The sequence below is a fragment of the Mixophyes fleayi genome, chromosome 11, assembly GCF_038048845.1.
Source record: "Mixophyes fleayi isolate aMixFle1 chromosome 11, aMixFle1.hap1, whole genome shotgun sequence".
NCBI lineage: Eukaryota > Metazoa > Chordata > Amphibia > Anura > Limnodynastidae > Mixophyes > Mixophyes fleayi.
Genome location: NC_134412.1, coordinates 55,928,395 through 55,947,068, shown reverse-complemented (window position 1 = coordinate 55,947,068; position 18,674 = coordinate 55,928,395). Strand labels below are relative to the sequence as shown.

Here is an 18,674-nt window from a genome sequence, read left to right as displayed (position 1 = left end):
GTTATAGATATACACACTCCAAACCCACTTCCTCCACAACAGGCCCCAAACTTACCTCCATCTGGGTACAGTGACCAGTAGATGACTCTATAACCCTTGAGGACCCCATTGAGAGAGCTTCGAGGTGGCTCAGACCAAGAGATGACTGCCACATCCGAGGTGATGGAAAGGGCTCGGACATTTTCTGGTGGCTGGCTAGGTACTGTGGGAGGAATATAGTGGGGAGAATTGTGGTGAGATATTTAAATACATAGCTGTATTATGTGGCAAGGCTCTAACTACTGGTCTACACAGCAGAAGTACAATTTGAATTTGCTTTCATTAATACCAGAAACAATTAAGTGATCTATGTTGTTAAAATTATCTATGCCATAAATATGGAGAAGTCCATTTTATATTCATCATCATCACCATTTATTTATATAGCGCCACTAATTCCGCAGCGCTGTACAGAGAACTCACGCACATCAGTCCCTGCCCCATGATATACAACACCTGTGGGTAAATGTATCAAGCTGAGAGTTTTCGGGCAGATTTGAAAAGTGGAGATAGCAACCAATCAGATTCTAGCTATCATTTTGTAGATTGTACTAAATAAATGATAGCTATAATCTGATTGGTTTTTCAAACCCGCCGGACAACTGTCAGCTTGATACATTTACACCTTGGCCCTTTAAGCTGAATTTGTGTAAGTTCTCATGTCACTGGTATGGAATGTAGGTTTGCTTTTGACTGTAAACTACCACATAAAGTGACAGAGACTTTGATCATACTATTCACGTGGAGAACACGTTGGATTTACCTATATATACAAGCACAAGTCACCTGTTAGTCAAACGAACAAAATAAATTGTAACAAATTGTGACATTCTTAGCAAATGTAATACATTTCATACTTTCTGAATGTATCCTTTTTAGTTCAAAGCTTAATTCTGTATTTTGGGACCATTTTTTAAGTAAAAATGTTTTATTGTATTGGCATTTTAGTTGGAAAAATAGACAAGAATAGAAAATCAAAACATACTTTTTAATTATTCTGCTTTCATCCATCCATGTTAATAGCCAAATTTGTTAAATACATTGGGGCCGATGGTGAGTTAGGAGCAAAGCAAAAAGGGAGCAAATTTGCACCTCGACAAAAGCAATGTTGTACTGCAGGGGGGCAAATTTAAAATGTGTGGACATATCTATAGTTCTAACTATATAGATCAACTCTAAATTTCAGTGTAAAAATAAAGCTGCTCAGAAATGAATTAATTATCACTCCTTGCAATGCAGCATGGTTTGTCCAAGAGCAAATTTACTCCTGGTTTTTGCGTTGCGCCTAACTCAGCATCAGGCTCATTGCAAATACTGCAAGGTGTCTTTCTTCTTGTTACTTACTATGCGAACAATAAGTTTAGTGAGGGAGCTTTCCTGACCAAGTTGGGAATAGACAATGACTGTAACAATACTTAGATAGTGAGTAAATACAGTAAGCAGATAGGTGATGAATTCACATTATAGGCAAATAGTGTTACTGGTAAGTTTAATGAGAATAGGAGAGGAGAAGTTGTTGGTACATGTTAACACAAAAGAAGGTGGGAGTAACAGGTTTGTGACATTGCACTATTGATGGCTGGTATGTGGGGATTCTTGCTCGGACATTCCCCCCTAGCAGATATTTCAAAAAGCACCAATCTTTATGTGACAAAACTGATAATGGTTTCTCATATTGATATACATATATGTTTAAGATTAACTTATGTTATGTTCTACATTCTACTGCCTTGATGTAATAAATGCATTATTATTATTATTACCAAAAACAGTTTGTACACAGTACCACTATCTTTAGCACATTTAAACAAAGGAAGACTGGCAGATACAAGAAAATAGGGGCTCTGCTTGCAAGCTTACTGTCCCAAGGTTATTGTGAAATAATCACAGACAAATACATAGACAACAATACCACACTCACCATCCTCTAAAGTAGTAGCATTAATCTCGGTTGAAGAAGGTCCAGTTCCTGCTCTATTAAATGCTTGTACAACCACTCCATACTGAGCAAACTTCTTCATGTTGTCCAAAGTGTAGACTTCACCATCACCTGTAGCTTTCATCTCCACAATGCTGTATTGGCCATTACTACCTGGCCCATTCTCTCGGTATCCAATCTGGTACCCACGGATCACCCCATTCTGTAATTCTTTCCTTGGGGCCTAGGGGTAATATTTTCTCATGTTTGTCATATGATCAAAGTAATACATTCAACCAATACAGTGAATTGCCCCCTCCAACCCACGTTCATTTTTATCTTTATATATATATAAAGGTACAGGAGGCTAAATAGGTGAACACACCACTAAAGTCAGACAGGTAAAGTATTATTATTATTGCCGTTACAGTGTTCTCATCCCATACACATACTGTAGCCAGACATTTTTCGTGCTCAACCCCTATATATGAGAATGTAGCCAACATTATTACCTAGTAAATTATAATTTCATGAATATTGGTTCAGCCTACAAAATTGCTACCTCCACCTTGTAAAAGCAACTGGTGAAATTATCCAGTAAATTAGAGATACACAAAGTGAGCAGGAGGATCCTTATCTCTCCTTACCTTCCAGGTGACTTGTATACTCTGTGATGTCAGAGGCTGCAAGGTGACATCCATGGGAGGTCCATCTGGAGCTGCAGGTTATAGTAACATATCTGTGTCATATTTTCATCGTCTTGCACTTCCACTCAGACATTCAAGTCAGGAAATATAACAACAATGGCATTACTGTCCATGCACTAGTCTGCTTATCTGTACCTCTGACACATGAAACTGTAGTTTTGGAGATCTATCCTTTTAAACATAACTAGAATAGTTAGTAGGATGGTCATATTAGTTTGAAAAACTAGACATAAAGTCATATCATTTCCTATAAAATAATCTGTCCCTTACTTAGGTGGGGACAAGTAATAGATATTCTACGACATAGAGGGGCAAACACAGGATTTTTAAGGGGGGGTCCCCCCCCCCTTAAAAAAAAAATCAAAAAAAAATCTGAGAAAGCGCGAGCAGCTTAATTTCGGCGATTCTGAATTGGACAGCAGTCGCGGCGCTGTCAAAGAAGCGTCTACAATACAGCACTGCCGCGAACGCTTCTTTGACAGCGCCGCGGCTGCTGTACAGTGCCGATCGTTCACGGAGGGGAGGGTTTCTGGAGAGCCAGAAACCCCCCCCCTGCGTGCGCCCCTGACATTGAGAGCACCATATATGTTATATTGGTTGAGTGAGTGGGTTGACTTTGTAACAATTTATTTGGCTTTGTCACATGGGCACTGATTGACCTCCGGTTTCCTTAGCCCACAGGTCATTGTGTAGGCTCAATTCACTTGTGTTCTAATTAATTGAAATATGCATTAGGAACAGGGTTTGGATTTACTGATTGGGCAATAAATGTAGGGATTGGGCATATGGTTTAGACATTAGGGCCTGGAGTTAGAGACCAAAATAAATAGTGCCCTGATGAAAAGTATTTATATAAACTGGTGCCTAAAAGGAAAGGTGAGACCAAATGGTGATGCCTAAATGACCTGTTCTTGCTCGCTTTAGTTGCACATTATAGCATGGACTGATCTTTAGTTTTCCTTTATAAAAATACCTAACTATATCAAGCTCAGTGACGACTCACCGGCCTCTTCAGTACTAATTGTCAGTTCTTTGCTGGGCTCACTGCGCCCGATCTTGTTGAAGGAGTACATTCGGATGCTATAGACTGATGCTGGGTGGAGATCAACAATGTTGGCCTGGTTGATGATGGGGGAGATATTACGGGTGGATTGCTTATATTCCCAGGTGTCTACAGAAAAGGAAATAGTTATTAGAGCAACACACATAATTTAATGCATTTTATTTTAGTGCTGTGTACTACATATGCCCATGATAAAAAGACATAAAAAAGCAGTTGTCTGCTGGGATCATTCCCATCCTCCCCTACCAAGTTAACATCCCGCCATCTTTCTACCACGCCTGCACAAAAAACTCAGTCTACTGTGCCCACAATATATTGTCTGTCCTCAGCTGCTTACTGTCAATTGATCTTCCTTTTATTTGTATACTAAGCCTGTGTAAAGATATGTCATTGTGTGGCTCTGTCGAACTCTCAATAAATAATATCTTATAAAAAAAAAATATAAAAAAATTATGAAACATCAAATACACAATTTTAAATGTAATAACTTTTAAAGACCCAAGAATTAATTTCGTACTCAGAAGAACCCTCTACTGCCCACAGACTACTGACTGTATTCACTGGTGCAAATCTCTGTATAAGAGAAATACATAAATAATTGCTGAGAATATATCTATAAAAAGTACACAATACTAATAAGAGTTTTACAAGGAAAGATCTGTGAACAATCTTGAAAAAAGCAGTAAACATTGTGGAACATTTTATTTTAAAAAGCAAGTAAAGCCCCTATTAGACATTAATGTATGTCAAATGCTGTGTATTACTGAGCTGAATACTATACATGAAGTAACTGATGAATTTATACTTAAATTACTATGTCTAACTGTGTCCACAATGCTCTAAAGTTCCGAGTTAGGATGGATGGGCTACATTAAGGGGCCTATTAACTAAGCCATAATCCATGTACAAATGGCTTTCTCTGCATGGTTTAGGCATTTTTAAGTTAATTAACGATCTAACAAAAGCCTAATGCAGGAGATGCAATAGCTATCTCCTGCATTATTCTAAGTATTTTATAAGTTTCACATTAAACCGGAGTCCCCATAATTTTCAATGGGGACTGCGATACGTGGCAATTTAACAAGCTCCGAAAAGCCTAGCTTTTCTGGGCTTGAGCCCGTTGGCTAACAACATCTTCAGATGGCATTAGCCATTCTACCCTATGTGGCGAGCACTGCGGTAGTGGGATCTTTGGATCCCTCACCGTAGCCTTTGTGCTCTCCCCTCTGGTTATTATGGCAAAGCCACTTTGCCATAGTAACCAGAGAGGAGAGACCGACTACCACAGTTTAAAAGTAAGGAAAGACATATCTGGGACAGCCTCCTATCTGACGCGCTGCCCTGGGATGATTTTATAATATATAGAGCCGAAAAAATCATCTGCCATTGTTGCTATGACAGATTATTAACGGGGCAAAACCCTGTTAATTATGAAATAGGCCTATAAATGAGCAGACACAGAGTGATTAACAGCTTGGCAGAAATACACTATATGGATTGGTACAGGGGAGTGGCCAGTGATGTCACAGTAGCTGCTTTACATTCTCAGCTTTTTGACCTATACCAGATCTTACTTGGACACTATCCAAAAGCTGTGGGAGAGGCTTCATATCTGAACATTTCAATTTTGGGGATTTGTGGTAATTTAAACAACCAAATGAATGAAAAAAAATATGTCTTTCAAGGGAAACTATCTTGTAACTTTAACAGGTTTAAGAGGTAGAGAAAGTTTGTATCCTTGATTTTCTTTCTGAGCACTTGTGATGCTTTGGATTTATCTCTATATACAAACTTACTAGACACCAGTGACCTCACTGGGGCATATCAAGTAATATTCATTATGCACTGGTTCCTAATGAACTGCAGGCCAGCTACTTCCACTATGTGTAGGTTATATGTGCTCTTTAACATCTTATTATAGTTGTCCTCATAGGTTTTGGTGGTAGAGAAGTGTGGAGAAAAAGAGCACAGGTATAAGATAGATTGTGATGTGATTACACATAACTGTGATTCCCACCTGACTTGTTCTTGTATTCAATATCAAAGGCAGTTATGATGCTGTTTCCATCAAATCTTTGTGTCCAGCGTAGATTCATACTGCGAGCTTTCACTTCTCTAATCTCTAGCTCAGGTGGGTCTGGGGGTTCTGCCAGGTTAAAACACAAAGAGGTCACTGAACACTCTCCCAAAAAAAGTCAGAGTATCACATTGAGTAGCTATTAATCTGTATATATACCTTGCACAGTGAGCTGAATAAGACCCCGGTCCTCTCCGTATGAATTTATGGCATGGCAGGAAAAAAATACTGAGTCTCCACGCTCAGCAGGCTTGAGCTGGGAAATACCAATATAAGAGTAAAAACAAGATCTTTTTCTGCATTTTTCAAATAATACAATTGCTTCGATTTTTAAATGTCCCCCATGTGAGCTCCATTCTCACCGTCAGAGTTGAGATAACCTCATCTCCACTGTCTTTGGTGGCAATCAGATAGCGCAGGTTCCTGTCTGGATCTATTACTGTGTCTCCCTTTTCCCAGCGAATAATAATAGGACGCTCTCCTCGTGCTGTGCAATTTAAACCTTTTGTTTGACCTTTGATTGCAATAGTTGTGTTGGGGTGAGAGGTGATGGTGGCAGGAACTAGGGGAAGGAAATAAAAACACAGAAGGATTAGGCAAACTGCCAAAATAGAAACAGATTGGTTTGTGATGGGTAAGCAGACCAGCATACTGTACACCCAGCCTCTGAATTTGGCAGGGTGCGTGCTGAACACTTTGTTCTATAAAGAACATGATGCTCTGCAGAGAAGCATACAACACATCCTACACAGGCAACTGACAATAAATAAACTCCCTCATCTGAATTCCCATGCATACTGTTCTGCACAGTAAAAGCATAAACCACTCTGCACATCAGAAGTACAGGATCTTGTAATGTAAGCATTCTGGGTTCTCTCCACCTGGGGGCACTGCCCCCCTCCCTTCAGTGATATTACAGGCTCAGGTCGCGCTGCAGAAGCAGACGGAGGCCGCGGGCAGCGGAGCTATCTCTCGCTGCGCTTGTAAAGCCGTCTCCAGTGAAGTGGCAGAGAGACACGCTCCACATCATTTCAATTTGTAGTATGGCCGAACAGAGGGGAGAAGCAAAGGAAGAGTGTGGTGGGGTGGGGGGAGAGAGCTGTGGGAGAGAAGAAAAAGCAGGGAAGGGTGGAGTGAGGGAAGGCATAAGGAGGAAGAGTCAGTAAAACACAGACATTAAAGAGAAGGATGGAGTTGTAGAAGGTGAAGGGAAACATATAAGAACTCACACTAACACTTTGTCCTGCCCAGAGCATAAGCCGAGGTCGTCCACACAACACAAATCACCCAGCAGCAATAGTATATACAATTTTCATTTGTTTTGTAAAGTGCAATCTAACAGGACTTTAATGATAAATAATGTATTGTTCAGTGCCGTAACTTAGAATTCTAGTGCCTGGGGCGAGAAAGACAAATGCTGCCCCCCTAGCACTCAATTTTAACCAAATGAACCTACAATATTCCTGAATTGTGCCCCCCTTCAGCGTTGCGCCCTGGGCGGTCGCCCCCTGTCGCACAGCCCTAGTTACAGCCCTGGTATTGCTTTACGGCCATGCCTCTCACGCATAATAACGTGTCCATCTTGTAGATGGGGCAGTATTTTAATGACGTAAATGTTGCGGACACAATAATCCGCACAGATACTAAATAGGCCATAAGAAGGAAAAATGCAACAAACTACCTACAATTTCTGCATGTGTGCAGTGTTATATATCCGCCATGGGAACAAGTTTAATTTTACATTAAGCTGCCAGGTCATCCAGTCACAAGTGGTAACTTTATATGCTGCTGATCAGGTACATGCCGATTGCCTGCTTGGTGACAATTGAACTACCTTATAATGCAGCCAGGCTGTATTTTTAGATGTGTATGGCTTTAAACTGCTGACCGAATAAAAATCCCAACAAGATATTCATGTTAAAAATAAATATTATTTTTTCTTTAAGTCTATACAAACATTTATTTATCAAATGCAACCCTTCACCCGATTATTGCCTGAGCACATCAATTCATCATGTCCTGTACTGTGTCAAGTGCCCAGAACATTGTACATCCTGTACACAATATAAAGTGGGCTTCAGAATGGCATAGCTGCACACTTGTCCATTATCCCAGTGTTGTAATAGCCTGCTTCTGATTTTCCTATTTCCTGGGCTGAATTTGCTATTTGACTCCATTTAATTAATTCAGCCCAGATCATTGAAATTGGAAAAAGCAGAAGCAGTGTTGCTGCTTATTACGCTGGAAATACATTTACATATTACCACACTGGAAATGAGACAAGCTGACAGAATTGGTATTACTATTTTATAGATATGGCTGATTTTATCTAGAAATATTCAAATGATAAAGGTTACCATGGATAGTGTGACCAAAGTGTTAGTTTGTATGTATTTTGCATGGCTACAGTCAGGGCTGGACTGGCCATCTGGCACTTCTGGCAAATGCCAGGGCTGTGTTCTTTAAATGTCAGGGCTGATTATTAGTCCCAGTCCGGCCCTGGCTACGGTATTCACTATGCAAACATGTATGTGAACCAAGAAGCCACATAGTATATGTGTGCAGATATACATGGCTCATCTGGTAACTATACCCATGTATAAATTTCAATCATTTCCGATTTGGGGGTATATTTACTAAGCTGTGGGTTTGAAACATAGCAACCAATCAGATTCTAGTTAGCATTTATTTAGTACATTCTACAAAATGACAGCTATAATCATATTCGTTGCTATAGGCAACACCTCCACTTTTTCAAACCCGCAGCTTAGTAAATATACCCCTTGGTGACGTTTACATGTTAACTGCAGTAATGACAAAATGTATGTGTTTCAATAAAACAAAAATACTAATTAGGGCATAAAGGAATAATATCAGTGCACCATCCCTTACTTTGTAATTCAGTCATTATTTGACAATATGCACAAAATCTTAGTTAATCTAGTTTTATCCAGGTAGTGCCAACATTATCCACATTTCTGTCATTATCTACCTTCAGAACCCACAACATACACATCGCTGACAAGGTATTTAATCAGTGTTGGTTTATTCTGACATGATTCCGACCCACTTGCAGAAATGATCATTAACCCTTCAAACACTTTAACGTAGACAGATATTGTAGGAAAACACTATTGCCACAGCTTACTTTTCACAGTGAGGAACATGGACTTGCTGATATCTGTGCCCACTCCATTACTGGCCTGACAGAGGTAATACCCGATGTCCTCCTCCAGTACGTGGCGTATCAGCAATGAGCTGTTGGGGAGAATCTGGATCCGGCCAGTGAGTGGCACAGGGTGGTATTGTTGGGGGTTCCCACTCCCTAGAGACAAATGAAGAGATGCTTGATAAACATAAAAGAGATTTTGGCACCGCTGATGCTGCTGCATGTGTGGGGCTTAGATTTAATGATGTGTGACAGAGGAAGAGCTGTAATCTATAGTGTCGCAGTACATACAATGGGGAGGACAATGCTGCATCTGTTTGATGTTTATATGTCAGTGTAGAAATTGTGTAATAGCAGCCTGTCACTGTAGATGAAGTGATATAGTGGTGTCTAGCCTGGCTCTGCTAGGACTGTAAATGTGTACATAGATTATAGTGTGCTAGGGTGTGTGAGGGGCCTGCCTGCAACATCACTGCACTCACCTTTGGCGTGTTTCCAAACCACCTTTGGAGGTGGGTACCCATCGACTGAACAATTCAAGACCCCAGCCTTGCCATAAATTCCATCTTGGTTGTTTGGCTGAACAACAAATCTGGGGGGCACTGTGACAAAAAGAAAAACCTAAGCATCTATTTCATTGCAGATCACATTACAGCAGCCGGGTGTTTATAGTGCATGACATTAATGCTGAATATTAAATTTTTTTTTTGAAAGCATCATAAAAGGACCACATTGTTTTCCCGCATAGCATCCTGTATCCCACTGAACCTCACTCTCAGAACATTAGAGATAATTGCAGAACGCTCTAGAGCTTGCAGAGCACTGGAGAACAATAGCACACTGAGTATTATTCAGAGGATTATACAGAGCACTGCATGTCTTTCCTATGATTATGCAGAGCACTGCACCTCACTCAGAACGTTACCGATAATTCAGAACGCTCTAGATCTTGCAGAGCACTGCACCTCACTTCCACAATCATGCAGAGCACTGAATGTAATTCCCAGCATCATGCAGAGTACTGCTATCTTTACCACAACCAAGAAAGACAATACATCTCATTGGCAGGATAAAGCAGAGCAATGCCCCTTACTTGTAGAATCAAGACTCGCCAGGTGCCTCACTCTCCGGAGCATGTAGAGCACTTTGCCCCATGTCAATCCTAGGATTGTGTTGGACACTGCACCTCATTACCATAAACATGCAGAGCACTGAATCTCATTCCCAGGGTCATGCAGGACTCTGCACCTCATTTTTACAGTGTTGAGCTCGGCACTTTACTTTCAAGATCATGAGGGTAATTGTCCCTCATTCCAAGCTTATGAAGAGCATTGCACCACTGTCACGAGATGATACATACTGAACACCACACCTCGCTAAGGGGTCTATTTATGACCCATCACACATTGCTCCCATTAATTATCATTTCTTATCGTAATGCTAAAAAATTAATTAAAGTTTCCGTTTGTTAAAATTTACTATCTGGGACAGCTGTTCTGATAGGAGCTTGTTCTGGCGAATAGTTTATAGTAGTGTTCACAGTCGCGATCACTTTATTTCCAGGTTCTGACCTGGCTTTAGCCCGGTGATGAGGCTGCACATGCTCAGAGTAATATCTACAATAGGATGAAGGGGGGAGGTCTGATGATCCCTCTCCTGCGATGTTCCTCTAATAGAACAGAATGGTTAACACTATTCTTCAGATTACATTGGTTGTCGGTGTTAAGCTCCAAAAAGCTAAACTGTTCAATCTTGATAAATAGTTCCAGACCTAAGTCCCCAGTGAGAATAATGGGGACTGCGGTAGTTTGCATAATGCAGGAGGTATCTCTGATGTGCTTTGTTTAATCGCAAGATCACCTAATTTTACCTAAACCATACTGCAGCATAAGTCTCTGTGTGGTTTTAGTCTAAATAAATAGTGCCTACAACCTACAAAAAGTGTACTATGTGCAAAATGTTCTGCCCCTCATCACACCTTCCCCTGATCTGCCATGTGATATTTATTCCAAGCAACACAGACCAATGAATATTTATCTGTATGTGTCTCTACTAATTATATATTCATGATTATATCAACATGCAGCACTGAATCAAAAGCTCATTACATATTCATGCTTACATTACCACAGCACATTAAAAGCTCCTTAAATCCACAGGGGCCATTAACACTTTAGACACTGACACTTAAAAGTCTTCCGCCATATGGAATTTATTTAGCCTTTTTACCACCCATTTTGGTTGGACCATCCACCTTTGTGTAAGGGGCGTGGCTTATCTCCTAAACACTTACCATTCCTTCTCTTAACTATTTTTATCCTTTAATATAGAGACAGAAACAGCAATTACAACATTATTTTCTGGAATCTGCCTGAAAGTATCAAGCTGCATACTTAAAGGGTAACTACATCAACAACCGAATGTTTAGCCAACATGTGTTGCATCAGTTTCCGAGACAGGAGCATTTTGGATTCTGAAACAGCGTTGTTTAAAACTCCACTTCTCCTGGATGTCGGTCCAAGGACAAGAAACAGTGGATCACTGGCAGAGATGATTTCTCCTATACTGGGAGTCTGAGCTTGGGAGGGGGAGAGGGGATCCTTGACGGTTGGTGGATGTTAGCAGAAAATAGGATTTGGTTGGACTTAGCCTTTAAACTATCACACTAACATACTAAAAAGTAAAGCATTTTTAAATAAAGACTGCATTCCTTCCACATGCTAATATAGTAATTAAACACCATGTAAGTTGTTTTGTATTTTGAGCATGAAGCAAAGTAGAAATTATAATTATATTAGATTTTTAAAACCAAAGACAAAAGTAATCAAGATTTTGAGATATGAATCTCTTCCCTCTGGTGGTAAAACTGAAGTAGCAGCAAGATTAAGACGCCCAGGTGGGAATCTTTTAAACAATACAAAATGTAAACCAGTTCCCTTGTATGCACCAGTACTGTGTTACTCTACAACGGCTATGTTACTTCCTCCCTCCCTAATACCTCCAATTAACTCGATGTACTCTCATTTGCTGACTGCCGGAAGAAGCGCACAGTCATTTTTTTTTTCTCACTTTTACTAAGTTTAATGGCTCAAAGGAACATTAAAGTGAGACATTAATTATTCCAATAACAATATGTTATATAGCTGAATAAGGGAACTGCATGGTTGAGAGATGCTTGATTCATATATTGCTTAGGAAGCATTTTATAATTTCCCATGGTAAAATGGCCCATGGCCCGTTGCATATATTTCAATGTAAATCAGTGAAGAAGTGTATGGCAGCTCTCGCTAAGGTTAAAGGACCACAAATCCCAAGTTACAAATTATCTTAAATAAAAGAGCTAATAATAATAATGTATATTGTAAAGCACAGTGGAATATGCTGGTGCACTATAAAAACATGTTAATTCAGAACATATCAGACATGAAGATTTTTGAGATATAGCTGTGATTGTAGGGGATGATGGGATAGTTTTGTAGTTTTGCATGCACAGCAGACTTCCTGTCTGTAATGCACACGGTAGATATTAACAGAGCAATGGCTTTCACTTAGCTGCATAAAGCATGTACAATACAATATTAAACATGAGAAGTTTAACATATATAGGTTTGAATAGCATAAGAAACTCTTTTACATAAGGCAACTTCTATTTTAGGTTTAGTGATCCTACAAATAAGCCAAGAACTGTGTTTCACTTGAAATTATTTATTTTGAGTGAGGGCAAGCAGAATATTAGGTTTTCATCTACATTTCTTTAGTTGACACAATTTGTTAGAGCTTGTAAATCAAGGATAGACAGCCTCAAATCTCAGTTGTCAAAATACTTTGCCATGATGATCCTCCATAATGATTCATCTGCCTACCACTCAGCTGCTGACTCCCTCACTTCTTCCACCCTGCCAGGTATAACTGCATATTACCTCGCACTATCACCTGCCTACCACTCAGCTGCTGACTCCCTCACTTCCACCACTCTGCCAGGTATAACTGCATCTTACCTCGCACTATCGCCTGCCTACCACTCAGCTGCTGACTCCCTCACTTCTACCACCCTGCCAGGTATAACTGCATATTACCTCGCACTATCACCTGCCTACCACTCAGCTGCTGACTCCCTCACTTCCAACACTCTGCCAGGTATAACTGCATCTTACCTCGCACTATCGCCTGCCTACCACTCACCTGCTGACTCCCTCACTTCCACCACTCTGCCAGGTATAACTGCCTCGCACTATCACCTGCCTACCACTCACCTGCTGACTCCCTCCCTTCTACCACCCTGCCAGGTATAACTGCATATTACCTCGCACTATCACCTGCCTACCACTCAGCTGCTGACTCACTTCTACCAATCTGCCAGGTATAACTGCATCTTACCTCGCACTATCAGCTGCCTCTCCCGGCTCACGGTGGCTGCGTCATTACTTGCTATACAAGTGTAGTTCCCATTATGCTTCAGAGACACACTGGATATCTGCAGAGAGCTCATGAATTCTTTGGTCTCGATAGTGATGCCAGACCCAGAAACAATGACCTGTCCATCCTTGCGCCAAGTGATACGAATCGGCATGTCTCCAGAGGACACCACACATGGGATATAGAGTAGTTGTCCGATGGAAGCAGGAGGGAACTCAAAGGGTTGAATAAGCGGGGGCACTGAGAGATAAGGAAAGACATGATTATAACATACATCATGTGAATAAAGAAGTATTCATTGCACACATGTTCGCAACTAAAATCCTTTTCCCCATCTCCTCCGTGGTGCAGCCGCTATAGGCACAATATGCATATCTTTATACACTGGCTACCCTGGATTATAGGCCCTCCAAAAATGTACAAATTACTGTGAGGAGTTTTGAAAACAAAATCATACAGGATGTGGAAACAGATGAGCCAAATAAATGCAGTATATTGTGCATAGCAGTGGCGGAACTACCATTGGTTGGCAGGTGCCATGCACCGGGGCCCAAGGAGATAATGGGACCTGCTGCATGGCAGATGCAGAGGGTCAAGGGCTCCGCTTTACTCCTCCCTGCACCAGGGCCCACAGCTCGCTAGTTCTGCATCTGGTGCATAGTTCTTTGTTGTATAAGAGAAATATGGGATTTGTGGATGTATTTTTATATAGAAAAATGTGTTGATACATATAGTCTGTACACGTAATATCTGAAATTGGTAGCTGCAAAAAAACATTAAGTACAATGTACATGACTGCATATAGGTACATGAGTAACTGTGCACAATCTCAGTCTAGCTCTCACACGCAGCTCTATTCATTAGGAAGAATCTCTCCCCGGGTGCTCCTGAATAATTGATGCGCTGGAGAAGCTTTTAAGTTTCCGGCAGATCTGGGAGACCACGACAGACGCATTGTTTTTTAAAAGCCAACAAACACTACGGAAAACAGCGAGCTGGGGATCTGAGTAAAGGGCAGGGCATTAAGGCGATGTGTTTACACAGCAATTCCCTGTGCTGAGGCTTGTCAGAGAAACAGATCAGGGGTGAGGAGGGGGCAGAACGCGGAGCTACGCTGTAGAGGACAGAGTGAGAGCGATGCATAACACACACAGGCATTGTATAGGGCATGGGGAAACTCTGCACAGGACAGGGGGTTATCACAGCCATGAGTACAATTATTAGATTCATCTTCAGATAGAAATCTAGATGAAAACATTTTGCCCAATTGCAGCAATTTTGCTACGTGCTGGTTAAATAGATAAATAACAAGCACTCTTTTATATTACGTAGACAATAGGAAACATAGTAAAAGCTGCACTTTTCCTTGACTGTAAGTCATAATCATTTATATATTTTAGGTCTGATTGGAGTTGGATTCATTTGTATTCTTTGGTATTATTATACTCTCTTGAGATTTTTTTTATTACATTTAGTGTTGTACATTGTGTGATGCTTTTAACTTTGATATTAAAATAAATTGCTTTTTATATAAAGTAATACTGACTCTGCAATATTTATGCTGGTTATTTTTATTTTGACATTTGACATCTGTTCAGTCCTATGGCACACCTGTCCATGCATTTCTTATACATGTATTTGTGTCACATGAAAATGAGCTTTAAGCACTGAGCAGACAAAAAACTGGCACCTGTATTAAAAGCTACATGGGATTTGCACCTGGAGAGGCAGATTAGGGGCGTTCATGTATAAGACAAGTACAGTACGGGCATGTAAGATGCATCTTATGTTGAGTTTTGCTGTGGGTGTTTCTTGTTGATCTAGCACTTGCTGGGATGACTGGGTATATTTACCATTCCAGTGGCCTGGATGTTTTACTATTACCCTGATATCCAATGCCCAGGGGTTCCAGAAAAAGCACAAGTGCCATTCAGCACGCAACTGGTGGTCTTTGGGTGTATGAAGATATACATATGCTTTTGTGTTGAATATATAAATAACTATAAGAATAGATCTTATAAAGTGGTACAGGTAAAAGTATAGCAGCTGTTTGCTAGAACTCTTCATGTTCAGGAAGTGAAGATTAAAAATGGCAGCTTTGGGCATCTCTACATATCTAAGTACAAGAGACTCTGCAAAATATATATGTATGACAAAATATAAAAGGCAAAGCACTACTATTACGTACTATAAATGTACATAAAAGTGAATTCAGTATCGGAAAGAAAGGAAAATCTGCTTGAACTCCTTTGCCTATGTCCAGGTCATATATATATATATATATATATATATATATATATATATATATATATATATACATATATGCATAGAAGATTAAGAAGAACAGTAGCATAAGTGAGTGTGGTGTGTGTATTAAAGGTCTGTCATTATATCATATGTCATTATCAAGTCTGTTATTCATGTTCTCTTGACATGCATTTAGTTTCCTTGTATTCCATGTCCCCTCTGACCTTTGACAGTGATGTGGACGCTCTGGCTGATAGAAAGTTGGGGCTGAATGAGGACACTACACAGGTATTCGCCTTCGTCCATTCCCTTCTGAACATCACTCAGCATCAGAGTCCCGTTCTCGAACACCACCTGTCGGTGGTTATCAGGCAGCAGTAGAGAGTCTTTGTACCAACTGATGAAGTAATAGGGGTAACCAATCACCCGGCAGTGAATGAAGCTGTCTCTTCCAGCAACTGCTGTCAGATTCTTCATGTGCCGGATACTAGGGGGTCCTGAAGTGAGGTGCAGGGAGACGTACATTAGGTGGACACAAACCAAGAAGACATATCACATAGTTAGGGGCAAGACCTTAAATGGTCAGGGTATAGGAAAAGAAAAAACACCCCAGAGAGCAGTAAAAGACATGCACACAGGAATCATTATTCAAATATAGAGATGTCCAGGGAAAAGGGCAAGAGGCCCTGAAAGGAAAAGTCAAAATAAGGAATATGATATATGAAGTACAACAAAGAGATTAAGTGAAGAAATGAAGTAGAGTTCAGAAAAATGAAGGATTACAGCAGAAGACTAAGGGTGATGTCAGATGGGTGTATCTGAATGCTGTACTGTTCAACTTATAGTGTTTTACTATCTGAGTACTGACACTCCGTACTCAATGAGTACTATGGTCCTCCGTTCAAACTGCAGTACTTTATCTCTTAAATGCTCTGTAAAATGCTATTGGGTGATAGGGAAACAGAGGTTCCCGTTCTTTATAGTGTGTGAGTTTTAAGAGATATTGTATGACGGGAACACATTGAGTACATTTTGCCAATTTTAACAAATAAAGTAGGAGAGGGTAAATGTGGTCCCCAATCAGTACAGTATGTCATTATATGAGAAAAAGCGCTATTGTGTGACAGGGCAACTACAGTTCCCATTGAGTAAAATGTGTCCATTATAAGATAATAAAAAGCTTACTAGGAATCTACAGATCCCATCAAGTAGAGAGTGTCAGTACTACGGCTGTAGGATTCTGTAGAAAATCTTGGCATCACCCTTTGCAAAGCATGCTGACCCATGTTATGTAAATGGTGGTGAATTCTAGATGACTTGTGAAACTATATAAAAAATGAATAAGTAACAAATAAAACAAACAAAAAACTGCCATTGGTGTTTTGGCAGAATGTATAAACATGACAAGCCAGGGAGACAATAATACCTACAGCTTTCCTGTAAAATATGTAAGGATTCCATTTATTTAGAACTATTTTGTAAGATGCTTATTTGCTGAAAAATAAATGACATTTTCAGTAAAAAGAAAAGCAACAGATGCTTTTTCCTGCCTTTTTGGTGCACAAAAACCTTCTGTTATGCCTTAGACTGACACCCGCTGGCTAAATTACATTGAAAAATTATTGTCACCTTGTTACTGTAAGGTCCTCTACACACAGGGTTCATAACAAACTATTAACAAGATAAAACCTTAATAAATAGGATTTAAAGCATGATCTCAAAGCCTCACTGCAGCACAATGTACTAAGTGGCTAGTGTTAATGATTGTGAATGGAAAAGGCAACAGAGAAATTGATGTGAAGCAAAGCTAAGTAAACATTTGCCAGAAGCTATGTGTATAAAATAAAGGTCCATTTGCTTTTATCTATGGTGTTGTCTGCTGATAAACCCTGGATATCAGGATTTGCTCTAATACAAGCCAAGTGTTTAATGGAAAGAGCGAATAGTATAGGTCAAACAGGGCACCCTGAACACATGCCCCTCTCCTTGTCAAAAGGTGCCAAAACATGGCCATCATGTCTGCTGGGGCAGAATAACGTAACCTGACACAATTAACAAAACCAGAGCTGATGCCAAAGCACTTCATAACCTCCCATAAATAATCCCACTCCGCTGCATCAAAGTCCTTGGCGGCCTCCAGGAACACTACCACTGCTTCCTCATAGGCAAGGTGCCACATTTGCAAATGCTTGAATAGTCTACGGGACATAAGGATTTTGTCACTCCATGAGAATGTATAATGTGTATGCATTTTTGGGTGTAGGTGTGTCTAATTCTCAAAACATCTACCAACTCTGTCCCCCCTGCTACTTTATTCAGGGAGATAAGTCTGGGTGCATATTATCTCAGCACTTCCTTCCACTTATCCAGATCCATGTGCATGGTAGTATTGAAATCCCCAATGCCACCACTGGAGTGTCTGGGCTCATTCCCATAAAGGTAATGCATTTCTTCTTTATTTTGCTACTATAAGGAGAGGGTATGTAAATGTCCAAAATTAAGAGTGGATGGGAATCTACACTGGCCCTTACAAATATGGACCTGCCATGTGGATCAGATTGAATCTGTTCGGGAACAAAGGTATTATTATTTTAAATTAGAATAGATACTCTTCTCGAGTGTGGAGAGTGTGTGGCATGACATGTCCAACAGACCCAAATGTTTTTTGAGTGCAAAGACCGTGCTACCATGCAATATTTGGGTTGTATTTTTTAACCTCAAAACCAAAGATCTTTTAATTCTGTCACTGAGCCGTATAACATTCTAGGTGAAAAGACTGATATTCCCCTTCCCCACACACACACCAGTTCTACTTACAGAAATCTTGTTATATATATGTATTTTGAACTATATAGGGGGATTCTCACGAGGCAAGTTAATAAGCTGACACAGATCCATTCGCACTATTATTTTTTGAACAATCAACATTAAAGGGTTTTTAGCAGGATTTAAGAACATTTACGTATACAAACCCTTGCAATGTGTTCACTAGTCTGTTTTATGTAGCTAGCAGGCTGTAAGCCATACAATCAGTAATG

The 18,674-nt window shown here is 40.1% G+C and overlaps 1 protein-coding gene across 3 annotated transcripts in view; it reads right to left on the bottom strand.

The window, feature by feature from the left end:
- The window catches only part of DSCAML1 (DS cell adhesion molecule like 1), a 197,599-nt gene that overhangs the window by 19,205 nt on the left and 159,720 nt on the right, over positions 1-18,674 (bottom strand). For 2 of the 3 annotated variants that reach the window (XM_075189928.1, XM_075189929.1), the window contains exons 8-18: positions 15,861-16,133; positions 13,351-13,629; positions 9,456-9,575; positions 8,953-9,129; positions 6,167-6,366; positions 5,964-6,060; positions 5,745-5,873; positions 3,668-3,835; positions 2,605-2,675; positions 1,961-2,201; positions 56-202 (exon numbers count right to left, since the gene is read on the bottom strand). In XM_075189928.1, the coding sequence (XP_075046029.1) occupies positions 56-202; positions 1,961-2,201; positions 2,605-2,675; positions 3,668-3,835; positions 5,745-5,873; positions 5,964-6,060; positions 6,167-6,366; positions 8,953-9,129; positions 9,456-9,575; positions 13,351-13,629; positions 15,861-16,133 (1,902 nt within the window). Of the gene's footprint in view, positions 1-55; positions 203-1,960; positions 2,202-2,604; positions 2,676-3,667; positions 3,836-5,744; positions 5,874-5,963; positions 6,061-6,166; positions 6,367-8,952; positions 9,130-9,455; positions 9,576-13,350; positions 13,630-15,860; positions 16,134-18,674 lie in introns of those variants that run through there. The other variant, XM_075189930.1, reaches the window with a different exon arrangement.